At 50.5% G+C, this 16,521-nt stretch overlaps 1 protein-coding gene across 1 annotated transcript in view; it reads right to left on the bottom strand.

The window, feature by feature from the left end:
• The window catches only part of SCN10A (sodium voltage-gated channel alpha subunit 10), an 82,845-nt gene that overhangs the window by 43,169 nt on the left and 23,155 nt on the right, over window positions 1-16,521 (bottom strand). Inside the window, exons 6-10 of the mRNA XM_084754935.1 lie at window positions 12,768-12,909; window positions 12,310-12,507; window positions 11,256-11,426; window positions 7,405-7,698; window positions 5,019-5,130 (exon numbers count right to left, since the gene is read on the bottom strand). Of these exons, the coding sequence (XP_084611061.1) occupies window positions 5,019-5,130; window positions 7,405-7,698; window positions 11,256-11,426; window positions 12,310-12,507; window positions 12,768-12,909 (917 nt within the window). The remainder of the gene's footprint in view (window positions 1-5,018; window positions 5,131-7,404; window positions 7,699-11,255; window positions 11,427-12,309; window positions 12,508-12,767; window positions 12,910-16,521) is intronic.

Raw genomic sequence — 16,521 nt, 5'->3', positions numbered from 1 at the left:
TACACACACTTTGCCTACAAAGCATCTTTCACTGTAAGGTTTAAAAAAAAACACTTATCTATGTTTTCTTCTTTCTTTATAGCCTCACTATTTTTCATGTCAAATTTTGGTGAATTTGCAGTTTATTCTGGGTAAGGAACAATGTATTGATGTACTTCTCCCCTACTCCATCTTTGGTTATTTATATTAACAGCATTTTTTGGATAATCAGGTTTTCCTAAGCAGTTGACATGGTGTTTCATCTGGGTCTTTCCATGTATTCCCACGGACACGTGTCTGTTTCTCTTCCACAGACCAGACTATTTATTTCCACTACCATGCTGCGCTAATTACCTACTGAGAGGTTTTCAAACTACAGATGTCAAAACTGGCAGAGCACAGTTTTGCACAGAAGTGGATGTGTTCTAGGAGTGGAACTAATCCTCCCTATTTGGAGCCAAAGTGGACTTTCCTGGACCTGTTTTGGCACCAAAAGGAGCTGGTTCTGAATGAGGACATTTACAGACACTGTCCTGGCAGAAGCAGCCTGTCTGTGAGGCACAAAGGGTGATGGCTCAGCTTTCTGTGTGTGTGGTGTGGTGTGGTGTGTGTGTGTGGTGTGTGTAGTGTGTGGTGTGTGTGTGACTGTGCGCACGCACATGCACTTCTGTGTATGTGTGTGTGGTGTGTGTATGTGTGTGCACGCACGCACTTCTGTGTATGTGTGGTGTGTGTGTGTGTGTGTGTGTGTGTGTGTGTGTGTGTGTGGTGGGGGCAACATGCATGTGCCATGTGTGTGTGAGAGTACGCCTGCAGACACCGGAGGTCAATGCCAGTGTCCTCCTCTGACTCTTTTAAAGGCAAAGTCTCCACGAACCTGGATCTCACCTTTAAGGCTAGAATGGCTGGACAGAAATATCTGGGGGGGTCTGCCTATCCCTTCCTGGTGCTGAGGTTACCAGGACATGGTGATGTGATTGGCTTTTACAGGGGTCTGGGTATCTGATCTCAGGTCCTCATGCTTGTGCAGTGAGCTTGTTATCAACAGAGGTGCCTCTGCTTTGTAACTACCATGGCCAATCCTGACTGACTAAGGGACGCAGAGACAAGAGCAACCACAGCCTTGATTGTGGCCACGCCTCCATCCCAGAACTTTGGAAAGAACTTTTCTCCTCTTAGGAGAAAGACCTTCTCTGAAAATAGCAGCCAAGGTCTCCTCCTGGGCTCCCTCTCCCTCCCCTTCCAGAATGTGCTTGAGTGTTCCTCTGTACCCTCTCCATCCCTCCCCATCTCCAAGACAATTCCAGGTCAAAATGCCCAAAACTCTCCAGTCTCAAAAACCAGAAAGGTATCCTCCAACCCCTACCCTCCTGTATCTTTTTCCCCTCTTTGTTCACAGGAAAAGCCCTTGACAAGGCGGCCCACGTACAGCGTCTCCATCTCTTCACTTCTCACTTATTCTTCATGTGTGGCCTCTGCTCACTGTTCAGCTATAATGGTCCTGGTGTGGAGTGTGTGTGTGTGTGTGTGTGTGTGTGTGTGTGTGTGTGTGTGTATGTGTTTATGCCTGTGCAAGTGCACCAGTGTGTGTGTGGTATGTGTGTGTGATGTGTGTTTACGGTACATGTGTGTGTGTGTGTGTGTGTGTGTGTTTATGCCTGTGTAGGTGCACCAGTGTGTGGGGGTATATGTGTGCGTGTGTGTCTGCTTCTGTGTGTGTGTGTGTGTGTGTTCATGCCTGTGCAGGTGCACCAGTGTAACAGGTGCACTTGTGTGTGTCTGTGTGTAGGCCAAAGGACCAGTTTTATTTTTTAGGTGCCATCCAGCGTGGTTTTTGTGTGTTTGTGTATGTGTATGTGTTGTGTTGTTTGTATGATGCATGCATGTAAAAGTGCAGGTGAGTGAGCAAGACACTGGATGGTCCCCTCTCTCACTCTCCACCTTGCCTTGAGGCAGGGTCTCCTATGGAATTGTAAGTACACTGATTTGCCTGGACCAACTGTCCAATGAGCTCCTGGGAGCCCGTATCTCTGGCCCCCAATGCTGAGTTACAGGCACATGCAGCCAGATCAGGTTTTCTGGCATGGGTGCTGGAGATTTGAACTCAAGACTTTATGCTTGTAAGGCAGGTACTTTACCCACTGAGCTAACTAACTCTCTGTCTGCTTTGAGGATCCAGTGCAGATAACCAAACATTTCCACACAAGCGAAGCCCCAGTACACATCACTCGACACCTCCACAGCTCTGCCTCTGCTGACCTTTCTCTGCTCCCTGAAGGACTCTGGATCTTTGCCTCTTCTTCATTTCTGGGTGCTCCGCCTCCTGTCTCTTCCAATGGCTCCCTCTCTCCTGATCAACCAGTACATGCTGTAGTTTCCTCAAACTTGATACGAGTTGTTCTTTCTGATGTCACCCATTGTCCCCTTGTGTCTTCAAAATCACCATGCCTTCAGATCACTGTGGGATATGTCTCTAGGTCCCTCTCCTCATCTGGATTCTAGAACCGTTATCATGAAGCCACCGACTACTACAAGGATGCGTCCCAGACTCCCGTGCATCTTCTCCTGTCTTTCCTCTGACGCCGTCCGGTCCTCTCTATAAGGCTCACACTGGACCAGTACATCTCGAGGTGCTTGCTCCAGGCCCATGTGCCTTGTGAACTCTGGATCCTCATGCCTCTGGCAACCCTCCATTCTCCACCATCCTTGCTGCCCTCCCCCAGAGCTAGCACACCGACCCTCACCTCATTTGTCTCCTGCTCTCCCTGCCAGCGCCATCCCACCTAAATTCCACCCTCTGCAAGTGTCTATGAAATCCCAGATCTCTTTTTTTCCTGCCTCCAGCCCTTCAGTGACATCCCACCGATCTTGGATGAAACTCAACGTCCACTGGACCCTAGGGGGGGTTTGTGAGTCTGGACCTAGCCTTCTTCGCTAGCCGTACTCTGAGGCCCCCGCTGCCTCGATGTCTCTGTTTCAGATAGCTCAGGCTTATACATGTCTGCTTCAGGATCTGTCTGCCTAGGATGCTTCCCTGGCCCGAGGCGAAACTCCTTCCACTCCTCTTAGCATCCAGCATTTCTCCAAGACACTCAGCACCCCACTAGCAGCCTGTCTCATGTCCTCTCTCCCGCTAAGTGTGATAACAGCTGCGCTCACAGCTGCAAGTCTGCGTCTGGCCTTCTGGTTTGGATGATTGTCAAATCTCAGCTTGCATGCCAAGCATGAATGGCTCGCAGGCCTTGAGCTAAGTGAACTGCCACGCTGTTATTCGCCTGAGCCAGACCTTCTCTGGTGCTATCAACCTGAAGGAAGTGGTCCTGTGGACCCCGTCATGACTGACCCGCATGAGGCATTCTCCACGGACCCCATAATGGATGTGGCACCCAGCTAGGGAAGATGATTCCCTTCATGCTCAGAAGCTCTGGCCAAGCCTGCTCTACCCAGCTTTGGTCAAGCCTGCTCTACCCAGCTTTAATATGGTGTCTCCTGACTCCCTGACTCCTACCATCCCTGTAGTCCTCTCGTCTCCCCAAGATATCAGATTATTCTTCGTGTTAGTTTTTCATCTCTTCAGTTCATTGCAAATCAGCACCATATATTTTGCCAGTGAGAAAATCTGAGGCCCAGAAAGTCAAGAGAGCCCCCAAGTCATACAGTTTACTATGGACCACAGAGCCTAGATGCAAACCCAAGCAAGTGGGTTCCAGGTCTGTTTTCTCCACCCCACTGCCTCTCCACTCTAAGCCTTTCTCTGGTCTAAAGTGTGATATGTTTATATTCACAGTTTTCTTGCTCCCACCTTTCTTCTTGAGCCAAGGTCATGTGGTATAGCCCTGGCGGATCTAGAACTCACTCCTCCTATTCAGTTTTCCTAATTTTGGAATTTGGGGGACACACTACCATGCACAGCTTCTATCTTATCCCTGGAGAATTTATTTGGTGTTTATGTCTGAGGAATTTTCTCTCGTGGTTTTAAAATGCCAATTCCCCTTTGTGCCACTCAGATTTCTGGTCTTCCTGGAGAGGCCAGCCTTTCCCTGTCACCGAGTCTTAAATTGTCTGCTTAGAATGCCCCACTGTCCACCGCTTTCCTTTACTGTCCCTCTCACCCCTCCTCCCTGCCCACACAGCCACTTGTGGTGATCATCTCTGTCTCCAGGGTACACGCTCCATGAGAACAGGTGTGCATCGCAGGCTCCTGGAACAACGCCAGGTGTCTAGCAGATGCCCAACAGATGTTTGCATGAATAAATCTTTTTTTTAAAAAGTTCCAAGGGATAAATGAAAACTCAAGCTATCTGAATTGCGCAGCCCATTCTCTGAAGCTGCGAGAACCTTCCTTAGCGGGAACGTAAACAGTTGGATTTGCCAAGGACAAGAAACACCCCACCCGGTAGTGAAGTAAAAACTCGGCTAGAACCAGCCTCTGTTCCCAGAGAGAAGGTCGCAACCACGCTCTCTTGGGGCTTGTGTGAAGGGGTGGCCATGACGCAGCAGCATGCCCTTTCCTTCCCCACTCCCCGGCTGGATCATAGGCGCAATCCTCAGGAGACTGAGTCTGCTCCCACTTGATTGGCAGAATTGAAAAGGACTTGGTGAAATAGATTGGCTAATTCACTTAGGTTGTCTCCCCATGTTTGGCACAATGACAGCTTGAGACAGAAATAAACTTACAATAATGAACGTCATTGCCATGGAGAACATAAGGAATAACTTTTCCGTGCCGGGGAAACGAAGGACCATTGAGCTCCTTGCACACCTGGGAGGCAGCTGCCATTGCGTGATGTTTCCCAGATCACGTCTGAGAATCCAGTTTGCGAGTGCATATGAAGCAGATGCTAATTTGAACAAGAAGTGAACTAGGGCACTTTTTCATCGAGTCTCTTGCTTTAGGAACTTTATGCACATAAAAGCCACATTAGTGAAGGAAGTTGGAGGCCAAAGGCATCAGCAAGGAGAACAGCTACAAACTCAAGCCACAGAGAGAGGTCCTTGGCCCAGCCTGAAGGATGGACATCTTAGTGAGCAGCACTCACCCTCAATGACAGAAGTCATGACGCTGACGACGCTCATCGCCCTCTGTGCTCGGAAAGATTCATCCAAGTACTCCACAGACAGGAAATTCTTCTGCCCTGTGGCATCAGGTGCCTGCTGGGACACAAGCAGGGTCAAAACACTTCCAGCGGGAGGGCTCCATCAGCAGAGCTGGGTCATTCCGCTTCTTACGGGCTGCTCTCATGCAGTTGTGAGCGGCACTGGGAAGCCATGAGCCGGAGGGAAAGCTTGCAGAAGTAGGAATGGTGTTTGAGCCTTGGGCTAAGAGCTCAGCTGTGAGGACCAGCACACAGAGGCAGGATGGAGCCAGGGCCCAGGCTGGAATGTATGAGCTCAGCCAAGAGGATCTCAGAAGTTAATGGGAGAAAGAGCTTGCTGAGCCCCAGGGAAAGCAAAAAGGGTTGGAAAACTAGGGAACTTGCTAAAGACAACTGGGTGCAGGTCCTTGGATAGAGAAGGGCTTAGGGTCATCTGACACCAGCTGGGTAGCTTCACCAGCATGAATCATGGCTGAACATTCAAGAATGTGACTATTCCAGAACAGATACAGGGGAGAGAGGGGTGCATCCCAAGAGAGTGACAAAACGCTATGTGAGGTATTATCTGGGGTTCAGACAAACATTAGAGTTCAAATGGTAAAGTCAGGAGACCAGGGGAAAGAAATAGAGTTTTTATGCTTTCTATTTGCTGGGGTATGAGGCAGCCAAGATACAAGGAGGGGCAGGGCTTGGGGAAAACAGTAAAGCTGGCTCTGGTTGGCTTTCCTTAATCCCCACCCCGAGAGGGGCACCAAGGCATGCCCTCCCCCCTAATAAACTTCCAGCTTTATGGGAGGTCACATTTTCATATACATTCGTATATCGAATGCAACCAATTGTGACAGAGTGAATCATGGGTAAAGACAACTTCTAAGAAAGCCTCTACCTATTACAGGAAGGACACCAGCCCAGACTGGCCCAGGAATGGACACGAGGGAGAAACACAGGCAGACTTCCTAAGTCCTGACGCCGACTCTCGCTGCTTGGCTCTGCCAGCTCTTAATCTGCAGGCTGCACTTTCTGCTTTCCCTGTTCACCTGCTAAGAACAGACTCCTACTGCTTTCCCTGGCTGTGCTCCACGCGATTTACTCTTCCACTGGATCACAATAGCTGAGATTGCTGCTGTGACCGGAATCAGAGAGAATTCTGGAGGCAAGCTCTCCCTGCGCACAGCACTAACACACCTCCCGGAGAGCCCTGCAGCCTGGATGTGACCTTAGGACTCTGGGTTGGTGATTCCATTTGTCCTAAAGACACACTCTGCACCTGTTTTCCCTGTTCTGTGTCCAGAGAGGGCAACATGCGCAAACTATTCACCCCATGGCTCTGATCAGGCGTGGCCAACAGGAAACACCACTGGACAGTAGGACGGGGTGGCCGTGGGGTTGGCTATTTGTTTCCTGTTTCTTTCAGCTGGCAGCAGCAGGGTTTTCTACCTACGACCACAGGTCCCTCGGCCACGGATCTTGACAAGTTCTGATTTTGGGGCCCTTTCCTCACATTTTCAGCTTGGGCATGCACTAGCTCCTCACTGTTGCTGCTCCCGGGGTCCCTCACTGCTCCTTAGCTCCCCGCGCCCAGCACACACCTCTGTGAATTCTTTACTAAATCCTTCCTCTTGCCCACTGAAGCAGCCATCTGCTTCCTCCTGGAATACTGAGTCATGTGATCTCAGGCTGAGGCAGCACAGTTCTGCTGGACTCGCCAGACTTAGTGGAACCAGCCACACAGTGCTGCCTTTGCGAGCCTCTCTGCATGTGTGTCTCCGGCAGCCAGTGGGGGCACACAGAAGCTGCAGAAGGGTGCTGGAGGAGACCGCAAATTAGATTGCACCTCCTAACTCAACACAGATTCCAAGGTTTGCCGTGATACCCACTGTGGAAATTCCCTTAAGGAGTAGGGGACAGTCAGGATCCTGTCCCTAGTCTGTGACGTTTTGATGAGTTAGTCATCCTGTGAGTGGAGCCAAGGCTACAACGATTTTGTCAGGGTCTGTCCTGTCAGGGACTGTTTGCTCAGAGCCACAGGCTTACATAGAAGGACTCTGGTTGTCCTTGTCCTCAGCAGAGGAGCACATGGGACATCTCCAAAGCAGCGATGACAAGTAGCAACAGGAAGACAAAGAAGAAATAAACAGGAGGCCAAACAGAAAACCAACTGCACCTCTGCCTGGAGAAAAGATGGCCACTGCCTTTCACCTCAGACAACCCCAGTGGCTGTTTTGGGTCTGTTGGGTAGAGAGCACGGGGCAGATGTTGTTGATGGCCCTTCAACTGGTGGTGCAAGAGGCCTCTACTGGAGCGTGAGTACGGAGCATGCGCAACTCACCAGGCCATCAAGAGGTCCAGTGGCAAGCTCACCAGTGGTCCCTGGGAGCTGTCTCTCTTCTCCGTGTGCAGGGCCAGGGTTGGGGGACTGAGGCAGTGGGCTCCTGGGGAGAAGGCCTGCCTGTCCAACACCCCTGCCCAGCAACAGGGAATCGCGGCGACTTCCGTGGTCTCCGTGAAAGACTCCGTCGTCTGTGATTCCGTCAGGAAGTGAGACATCTTGGGTGGCTGCCCGGAAGTGGAACACGCTGCCATGGCTAGCCCTGCGTCTCCCGGAAGAGAGGCCTAGGAAAGACTGGACATTGTCCGCAGATGAGTGGGAGAGAAGGTGGGACAGGAGCGGTCCTCCCTAAATCCATCACGCACTTCCCTCCACCCACGTCCGCGTCTTATGACCGCTCCGTCGCTACCTAAATACCTGAAGATGTTCTGGGTAGATGTCGAGAAGGAACCAGGAAAATGATATGCCAAACAGACTCAGGGAAAGAAGAGAGGAGAGGGGGCAATTATAGGGTGCCTCAGACCAGCAAATAGGTTATTGTCACCAAATACTGCCAGCTGGGCCAGATGTTGGCCAGCCTTTGGTGACAGGCATGGACAGAGCTGTTCTGTGTTCCCACACGCACATGGACAATCAGGACCTCAGGAAATATGCCCGAACTGGAGAGTGGGGTGTGGCTATTAATAGAATGTGTGTGCTCTGCTGTCTGAAAATTAAGACGTACAGCTCACTGGGTTCCGTCTGTGTGGTGCGAGGGTTTGTGTTGGAACGGGGGGGGGGGGGAGGGAGGGGGGACGGGACAGGAGCTTACAGTGTAATGAGCTGGCAGGATCCCCTGAGGCCAGCAGAAGACTGAAGGAAGAGTTGCAGCCCAATTTCTTGGAAGAAAAAAAAATGCTATTCTTCCAAATCGATAAACATTTCCCATCAAAAGCTTCCACCCAGCGAGAGCCGCGAGGCTTATGGATGCAGAGGGAAAGCTCTGGTCCTCGAAATCTCAGGCGCCGACCTCCACAGAGCTCCTGAACGGGATTGGCTAGTTCTCGTGACTGTGGGACCCTGGCCACAGTGAGTCACCAGTCCTGTGCTCAGACCACACATAGCGTCTCCTGAGTCTAAACAATGGCTCCCTACCAAACTCTGGTCATAGTGCCTTTACTTTTTTCTTAATTCCTTTTATTTACTGAATTAACGAAAGTAGGGCGTGTTACCTTTAGAATTCTCCTCGTTTACGTGATAAATCCCAGTTCACTGTCTCCCCCCTGTTCCCTCCTTTCTCATGTATGTGTCTGTGTGTGTGTGCCTGTGCATGTGTGCGTAGGTCAGAGGATTGTCTGTGTGTGTGTGCCTGTGCATGTGTGCATAGGTCAGAGGACTGTCTGTGTGTGTGTGCCTGTGCATGTGTGCACAGGTCAGAGGATCAAGTCAGCTGTTTCTTAAGCACTATCCTTCCCCTCCTTCTTTCCTCCCTTCCTTTTTTCTTTCTTGTTTCCTTCCTTTCTTCTTTTTTCTTCTGAAGACAAGGTCTCCCGCTGCCCTGGAGCTCACCAAGTAGGCTGGCTGTCCAACCAGCCCCAGGCATTCTCTTGTTTCTGCCTCCCCAGTGCTGGGATCGCACGAGTGCAGCAGCAGCAGGCAGCATGCCTGGCCTTTTCTTTCAATGTGGGTTCTGGGAATTGAACTCAGGTCCTCAATTGTAGGGCAAACACATTACCAGCTCAACCATCTCTCAAGCCCCTTGAGGTTTCTTTTCATGGTGGCTTGGAGCCTAATCCTGTTCATAAATCACCATTAACAGCCTAGTGTTATACACAGAGCACTCTGCCTAGAATGAATATATATATATATATATATTTTTTTTTTTTTTTTCAACCCCCAGGCTACAGCACTCAAGCACATGAGTTCTTCCCATATTGTAGGGGAAGAAAATAATTAGGAAACCGATACTAAAGATAAGAAGACAGAGTTGTTTAACATTTGGGCAACAAGCAAACTAAGGAGGAAGCCAGGCAGAGCATCGAGGTCCAGTGTTCGGCCATCAGCACCTCCTTACCACCACTTATCTTAGAGCCAATCTGTTTGTCAAACGACGGGCCATGGTCTCTTTCCTGTGTCTTATCTCTAAACTCTAAGTCATTATTTTTGGTCTGAAAAAAAAATCTTTACATGAAAACTCCCAGAGAACTATTTACTAGAAAAACAGATGTGGAGAAAGAAGAGGAGACAATGCTTGGACACTCAGGTGTTAATCTGTGTGTGGCTGACTGAATGGAGGGGAAATTAAAGCCCGATTCGGCGTTGTTGACATTTCCATGGAAACTACGGTTCATTCTCTTCTGTGACCATCAGAGTCCTAGACAAATTCCCTGTGAGACACTGAACTGTGCCCTGTGCATTCCAGGCACTGCTCTAAGAGGCAGAGAGGGTAAGAGCGGCACAGATGTCCACAGGTGCTGAGGCACGGGTGTGCCCCGCGTGCCTGTGAGTATAGATGCCTGTGTAATCCTAGGGTTGTCAATAGAGGAGAGAATCCTTCAGTGAACACAGGAAGGAAGGTTCAGAGGGATGCTACGGGCAGGAAGTAAACCCACCCCCTCCCACCCCTACAAAAGCTTCCTGGCCCCCTCTCCATATGACTGGTGTAAGAATTTCTCTTGTGCATGACTAATTGTGAGAGCCACTCTAGGTTGTCAACTTGACCCACCTGGGAAGAGGGAGCCTCAGTTAGAGAGTCGCCTCTACCAGACTGGCCTGTGGCCATGTCTGTGGGGCAGTTTCTTGACTGTTAATTGATGTAGGAGGGTCAAGTCCAACATGGGACTGAACATGAGCCAGGGAACAAGCCAACGAGCAATGTTCCCTTGTGGTTTCTGCTTCGGTTCCTGCCTTCAGGTTCCTGCTTTGGGTTTCTATCCCAGCTTCCCTCCATAATGGGCTGTGACCTTAAAGTCCTAAGGTGAAATGAATCCTGCCCTCCCTGTTGCAACTGTGGTCATGGTGTTTATCACAGCAGCAGGGAAGAGAGCAGAGGCCTACAAGAGGGAGCTATTCAGTATACAGGGTTTTCAGGTGGTGGAGAGAAAGGAGGAAGAAGGTTGGTAAGGGAGGTTGAAGTGGGAGGTAGAATGTTAACCACGGTGGGACAGATTGCTACAGGGTCTAACGTGAGGTATGAAACTCATTCCCAGGCTAGGCTGTGTCTCAGAGATAGGTCCTGGGGTCTTCTGCGTCAATAGTAGGTGACAGCCTGAACCGTGGGGCAGGAAGCGAGAAATAAGAAAGCTGTCCGTGGGTTTTCAGCACCAGGGACAGAGACGCCAATCTCAGAAAGACAGAAAGCGACCCTTGTTAACCAGGAAGACCTCAGGGTCAGTATGGCCCATAGGGGCTTCCCCTCCCTTCCTTACACACCCAGGCTCTTCCTCACAGCTCTCCCAAGGGTCCCGGCCTGAAGCCTGGGAATCATCCTGCATTTCCTCTCCTTTTCCTTCTTCCACAATCTTAATCTTTTTTTCTTTTCTTTCTTTCTTTCTTTTTTGTTTTTTTGGTTTTTTTTTTCTTCCCAAGACAGGGTCTCTCTGTGTATCCTTGACTGTCCTAGACTCACTTTGTAGACCAGGCTGGCCTCGAACGCACAGCGATCCACTGGCCTCTGCCTCCCAAGTGCTGGGACTAAAGGCATGCGCCACCGTGGTGCCCAGCTTCACAATCTTAATCTTGATCCCCTCCACTTAGCCCTTATCATTCACACCCATTCGCACTGATAATGGCTCTGTCCTAGCTTAGGCCACCAGGGAGAAGGGGAGTCTGCCACGCCGAGTGAACCCTCGAGCCAGCTCAGCATAACTTACCATCCGGCGTTGGTTGTAAGGCTCAGACTGGGGTGACCTGTTGTCCTCTGTAGAACCCTCTGACACCCTTGATTTCATTCTGTATTTTCTCTCATTGGTGTTTTTGGGGGCTGAAGGCGATCCATCATGGGAATGGAGCGAGGTGGTGTCGATACCCATGGCTGCCAGCACCTGAGGAAAGAGGAGTAGTTGAACCCACAGAATCTGACCGAGTTTAGTGTTTGTATCCTTCAAACACGGCTGTGGTGGTGAGAGATCTGAGACTAAAGGGGTTGAGGGTTAAGATGCAAGCAGTGGTGGGACGGGGGCAGAAACAGGGGTGGCCTCCCTCCTTCAGCCCTTGCAGCAGGCGCTGGTGACTAAGCCCTACCTATCAGGTGGACGCTCCTCCTCAGTCATGGCACAAGCCTAACGGTTGGTGCTGACATGCAGCACTGTGGAGAAAATTCCTTTGGCTTTCCACACCAGAGCCAGACATGGGAGCACAGACAGCCAGACCTCTTGTTTCCAAATACGGCTAACTGAGGTGTGGGTCACTGCCGGAGATCCCTAGAGGGATCAGGCGACTGCTAACATCTAGTTGAGATCATCTTGTGGGCTAGCTGCACCCACTGCCTGATCATCCTTCGTTCACCCTCCCTGTGTCCAAAAGGCTCCTGAGTAAATCACTTGGCAAAAGCTCCCCAACTCAGATTCTTCTGTGTGTAGAGCGTGTGCAAGCATGTTCATATAGGAGCACATGTGTGTGTGCATGCTTATAGAGACCAGAGGTCAGCCCCAGTGTGGTGTCACTCCCGTAGGACCCGCTTACTTTACTTTTGTGACTAGCCAACCAGCCTGAGCTCCAGTGAGTCACCAACCCCGCCTCCCCAGCAAGGGGTCACAAGCATGTACCCGGCGACTTTCTAAAAGGTGGGCTCTGGGATTTGAACTCAGGTCTTCATATTTGCATGGCAAACACTTTGCTGACAGCCATCTTCTGGCCCAGGGCTAGGAACCAGAGAAAGCCCCTGGGTAAGATCCGTGCTCCTACACCAGGGTTGCCTCCACCCACCTCCTGTTCCTTCTGCAACACCCCAAGGGCTTCCTGGAACTTTTTTTCCTTGTCTTCGATTTCCGCAATTGTTGCCTGGTTCTGCTCCTCATACGCCATGGTGACCACAGCCAAGATCAAATTGACAAGGTAGAAGGATCCGAGGAAGATGACGAGCACAAAAAAGACCATGTACATCTTCCCAGAAGCCCGGAGTGTCTGGAGATTTGAGGGAGAGAAAAGAGGGCTGTACATGGGATGTGTGGACCCTTGGACGTCAGTTAGACTTCCAGGATAAGAGGAGCCATGCAGTCACCAGCCAAGAGGACATGCAGATTGGAACCAGCTGGCACGGCCAAGCATGGTGGTGCGTGTCTGTAACCCGCGCACTTGGGATGCAGAGGCGGGAGGACCACACGCTCTACGTAAGCAAAGTTCTCACAGTGAAACCCTGTCTCAAATAAAGAAAACAAAGTTACCTGCTGGTACAGGCGTTCCCAGGAGTCCTGCGTCATGAGGCGGAACAGTGAGAGGAACGCCCATGCAAAGGAATCAAAGCTGGTGTAGTTAAAATCTGGGTTTTCAGACATTTTCATACAGGTGTAGCCGTCAGGGCAGTGACTGCAGCAAGAGAAGAGAAGGCCACTATGGCGCGGCCCTTGTTGGTTGGGCACAAGGAGGTGTGGGGGCAGTAAGAAATTGATGGGCTTGGAGTCAGAGAGCTCAGCCTTTGGCTTATTAGTAGAACATTTAGTGTGGGACTCAGTTTCCCTCATCCATAACGCGGGGATGCTAATGCTTTTGCTCATTTACCCTGTCTGGTGAAGGCAAGATGACAGGCCCTGACTCGACTCTATATGGTGTCAAGCTCCTTGTCGGCTTGCAGCAGGGACAGGAAAGCCAGCAGCCACAGAGCAGACTGAGCTCCAAGGCCGTTGTCACCGTCTGCAGGGTTAACCATCAAGCGGGCTTACATCAGCCAAGTTCAGCAACAGATTGTATGTAACAATGAAAACATCACCTTCCACTTGCTAAGCTCTCACTGTATACCTCTCTCCTCCCTAAGTGCTTCATGGACAATATAATGCAATCATCTCAACAGTCCTTACTTAAAGTGAGGAAGTAGGGTTCAGAGAGAAATCAGCTGCCTGAACCCAGAGAGTGCCAGTGTATTCATTAAAAATGGAGGCAAGCCATGGGAGGATCAACCACACTCCAGGGTGCACCTGAGAGTAGCTGGCCAACACAAAGGAGATTCTATTTTGTGTGTGTGTGCTTTTTGTTTTGTTTCGTTATTTTTGTCTTATTCGGTTTTTTTGTTTGTTTGTTTGTTTGTGTTTTTTAGTTTGAGAGAGAGAATTTGGGCTGGGGGGGATATGATTAGAATGTATTGTACGAAAAGATTCTTTTTTAAAAAATAAAAAATTTAAACCATGAGGTACTGAGCACTGAGTCCACCTCGCCTCCTGGTGTGTGTGTGTGGGGGGGGGCTGGGAGGAGAAAGGTCAGGGTAGAGATATCTGATGGATGAATGGGGGGGTGGTACCAAGCCCTCCTTCTTCATATCAAGGAGTCAGTGTGGAGGAATATATCTGGCCAGAACAGGTGACATGCTTCTCCCCCCCACCCCCCACCAAGTGGGGACAGCCTGGTCAAGGAACCAGGGAGCTTGGCATCATCCCTCACTGGCAACCTCTGGGGTGTTCCCTGTTCCAGACCTCCACGCAAGCACACTGCCTTGGGATCCATAGAACTGCTTAGGTCTCTGACAAATTAATTCTAATTTTTATCCCCACTGTGACTGGAGATTTGCAAATCCCCCGACTCCCATGTTTGAGGGGAGCCCTTCGGTTTTCTTTCTTGTAAGTCCCGTCACTAGCGTGGAGGCCAGGTTTCCTTCTGTCTTCTATGACTTCACTCTAGCCACTCCACAGCTCAACTGCTGGCTGCTCATCCCACCGGCTCACACAGCAACAGCCCCTTGCACAGCTCCTTCCGCACACCAGACGGTATGCGTGGGAAGCAAGTGAAAATCCCTGCTGCTGGGGCCAGCAACCTGGCCATAAAGGATCTGAGGACCTGCCTTCAGATCCCGGGCACCTGAAGAAGCTGCCTGTGGCAAAACATCCCTTTACTGCCAGTGTTGGGGAAGCCAGCTGAGACAGGAGCATCTCTGGAGCTCGCTGACCAGGCAGACAACTAGGCAAATCACATACACACACACACACACACACACACACACACACACACACACACCACAAACACACATATACACATACATATACACACACTTACACACACACGGACCTGTACACACATGTACATACACATATACACATGGATCTACACACACACTCACATACAACACACACACACAGACCTGAACACACATGTACACACATACATACACACACGGACTTGTATATACACGTGTGCGCACGCGCACACACACATACACACAATCACTTGGTGGTTTGGTTTTTTTTTTTTTTTTTTTTTGATACTCAGTCTCCATCTTGAGACCCTACACCTCAGGGCTTCTGTTTTACCTGGAGCCAGCCCAAGACCCAGCTTTTGTGCAGACCCCTCAGACTTTACTCCATTACTGCCTTGAGCCAGCCTCTCCTTACTACCCAAGCTAGGTGTGTCCACTCCCCGACTGCCTGGCTGCATCTGCCTGATGGGAAGTCGGCCTCTCTGGCACTTGAGGTTGGGGTGTAGGTGAAGCCCAGAACTTTATCATGGAGAGTTGAGGCTTGCTCTGGAGCCGCTGGCTTCAGACGTGCCTGTCATCTGGGTGGGAAGAAGGCACGGTTTAGACTTAAACAGAAGGAAAGTCAAAACTGACGATGTCTGAGCCACACTTTCCCAGAGCCAAAAACCCAACGATCAGAGAACTTTGGGGAATGCAGAGGGTAGGAGTCCTCCTGTCTGTCCTTACCCCTCAGCTCCACCGGAAGTTACTCTTCTAGTGAGATGGTTAATATTGAGTGCCACATCAACAGAGTCTAGACTCACTTAGGAGACAAACCCCTAAGCTTGCCTGAAGGAGTTCCTAGATTTGTCTAACTGAGGTAGGAAGGCCTGCCCTAAGTGTGGGCGCCACCGTTCCACAGGCCCGCCCTAAGTGTGGGTGCCACCGTTCCACAGGCCCGCCCTAAGTGTGGGCGCCACCGTTCCACAGGCCCGCCCTAAGTGTGGGTGCCACCGTTCCACAGGCCCGCCCTAAGTGTGGGTGCCACCGTTCCACAGGCCGCCCTAAGTGTGGGTGCTACCACTGGGGCGGGGGGGGGGGGCTGGATGAAAAGAAGAAAGTGAGCTGCACATCAGCATTCATCTGCCACTGCTTCCTGAGTGGGTGCAGTGCGACCAGCTGCCTCACAGCCCTGCCTCCATGCCTTCCTCACAACGAACTGTACCCTTAAACTGCGAGCCCCAATAAGCCCTACCTGCATGTATTTATTCTCAGGTATTTGGCGACAGCAATGGAAATGTGGCTACTATGCTCATATCAGTGTCATCTGTCTCCACATGGGCAACAAAGGCTAGTCGCCACTCTGGGAGCACGTATCTACGAATTATGCTATTTCGGGACAGACCTTTCTGATATGTCACCTAGACCTCTCCTGCTCTCTCTTTACTCCAGTGGCCGAAGCAGGAGGCAGCGATGAGGGTCCTTACTTTTTAGCTTAGCTTCTTACTTTCTGCCCTCCACCTAGGGGTCACCTCCATCGAAGCATCACTTGTTCATCCATCCGTGAAGTATCATTCTTGTCCCTCAACATCAGCCTCAACTGTTGCCTCCAGGAAGCCCTCCCCAAATTTCTATCTGGCCTTGCAACATCATCCACTGTGTTTTCCCAGCCTATGGAACTCCTAACACAGCATATGTTTTCTATAGCATAACATCTTTGTGCACATACCAAAGAGACCAAAACACAGTTGGCTTACATTCTGATTTCAGCCTGCAGACATATTTTGTCCGGCCAGTATGATAGGTAGATATTTTGGGGAACTTGTGACCAAATTTCTGCCTGGGAGTTAGCACATTAAAATTTGAAACTTCCTGTCTCCCTCTGTTAAGCTGGCAGAGCTGGAGGCAGAGGACACCCACTTACACATAGCAACCAAAAGCTGGGCTGAGCAACATCTGCCCCTTTCGATGGGTCATGAACTCTCAGTTGCTATGGTTCCCTCCTGGCCCTCACCACTCATCTTGTGTTATGTGCCTGA

Source organism: Acomys minous (assembly GCF_964271855.1).
Source record: "Acomys minous genome assembly, chromosome: 13".
Lineage (NCBI taxonomy): Eukaryota > Metazoa > Chordata > Mammalia > Rodentia > Muridae > Acomys > Acomys minous.
This window is presented reverse-complemented; position numbering and strand designations above follow the sequence as displayed.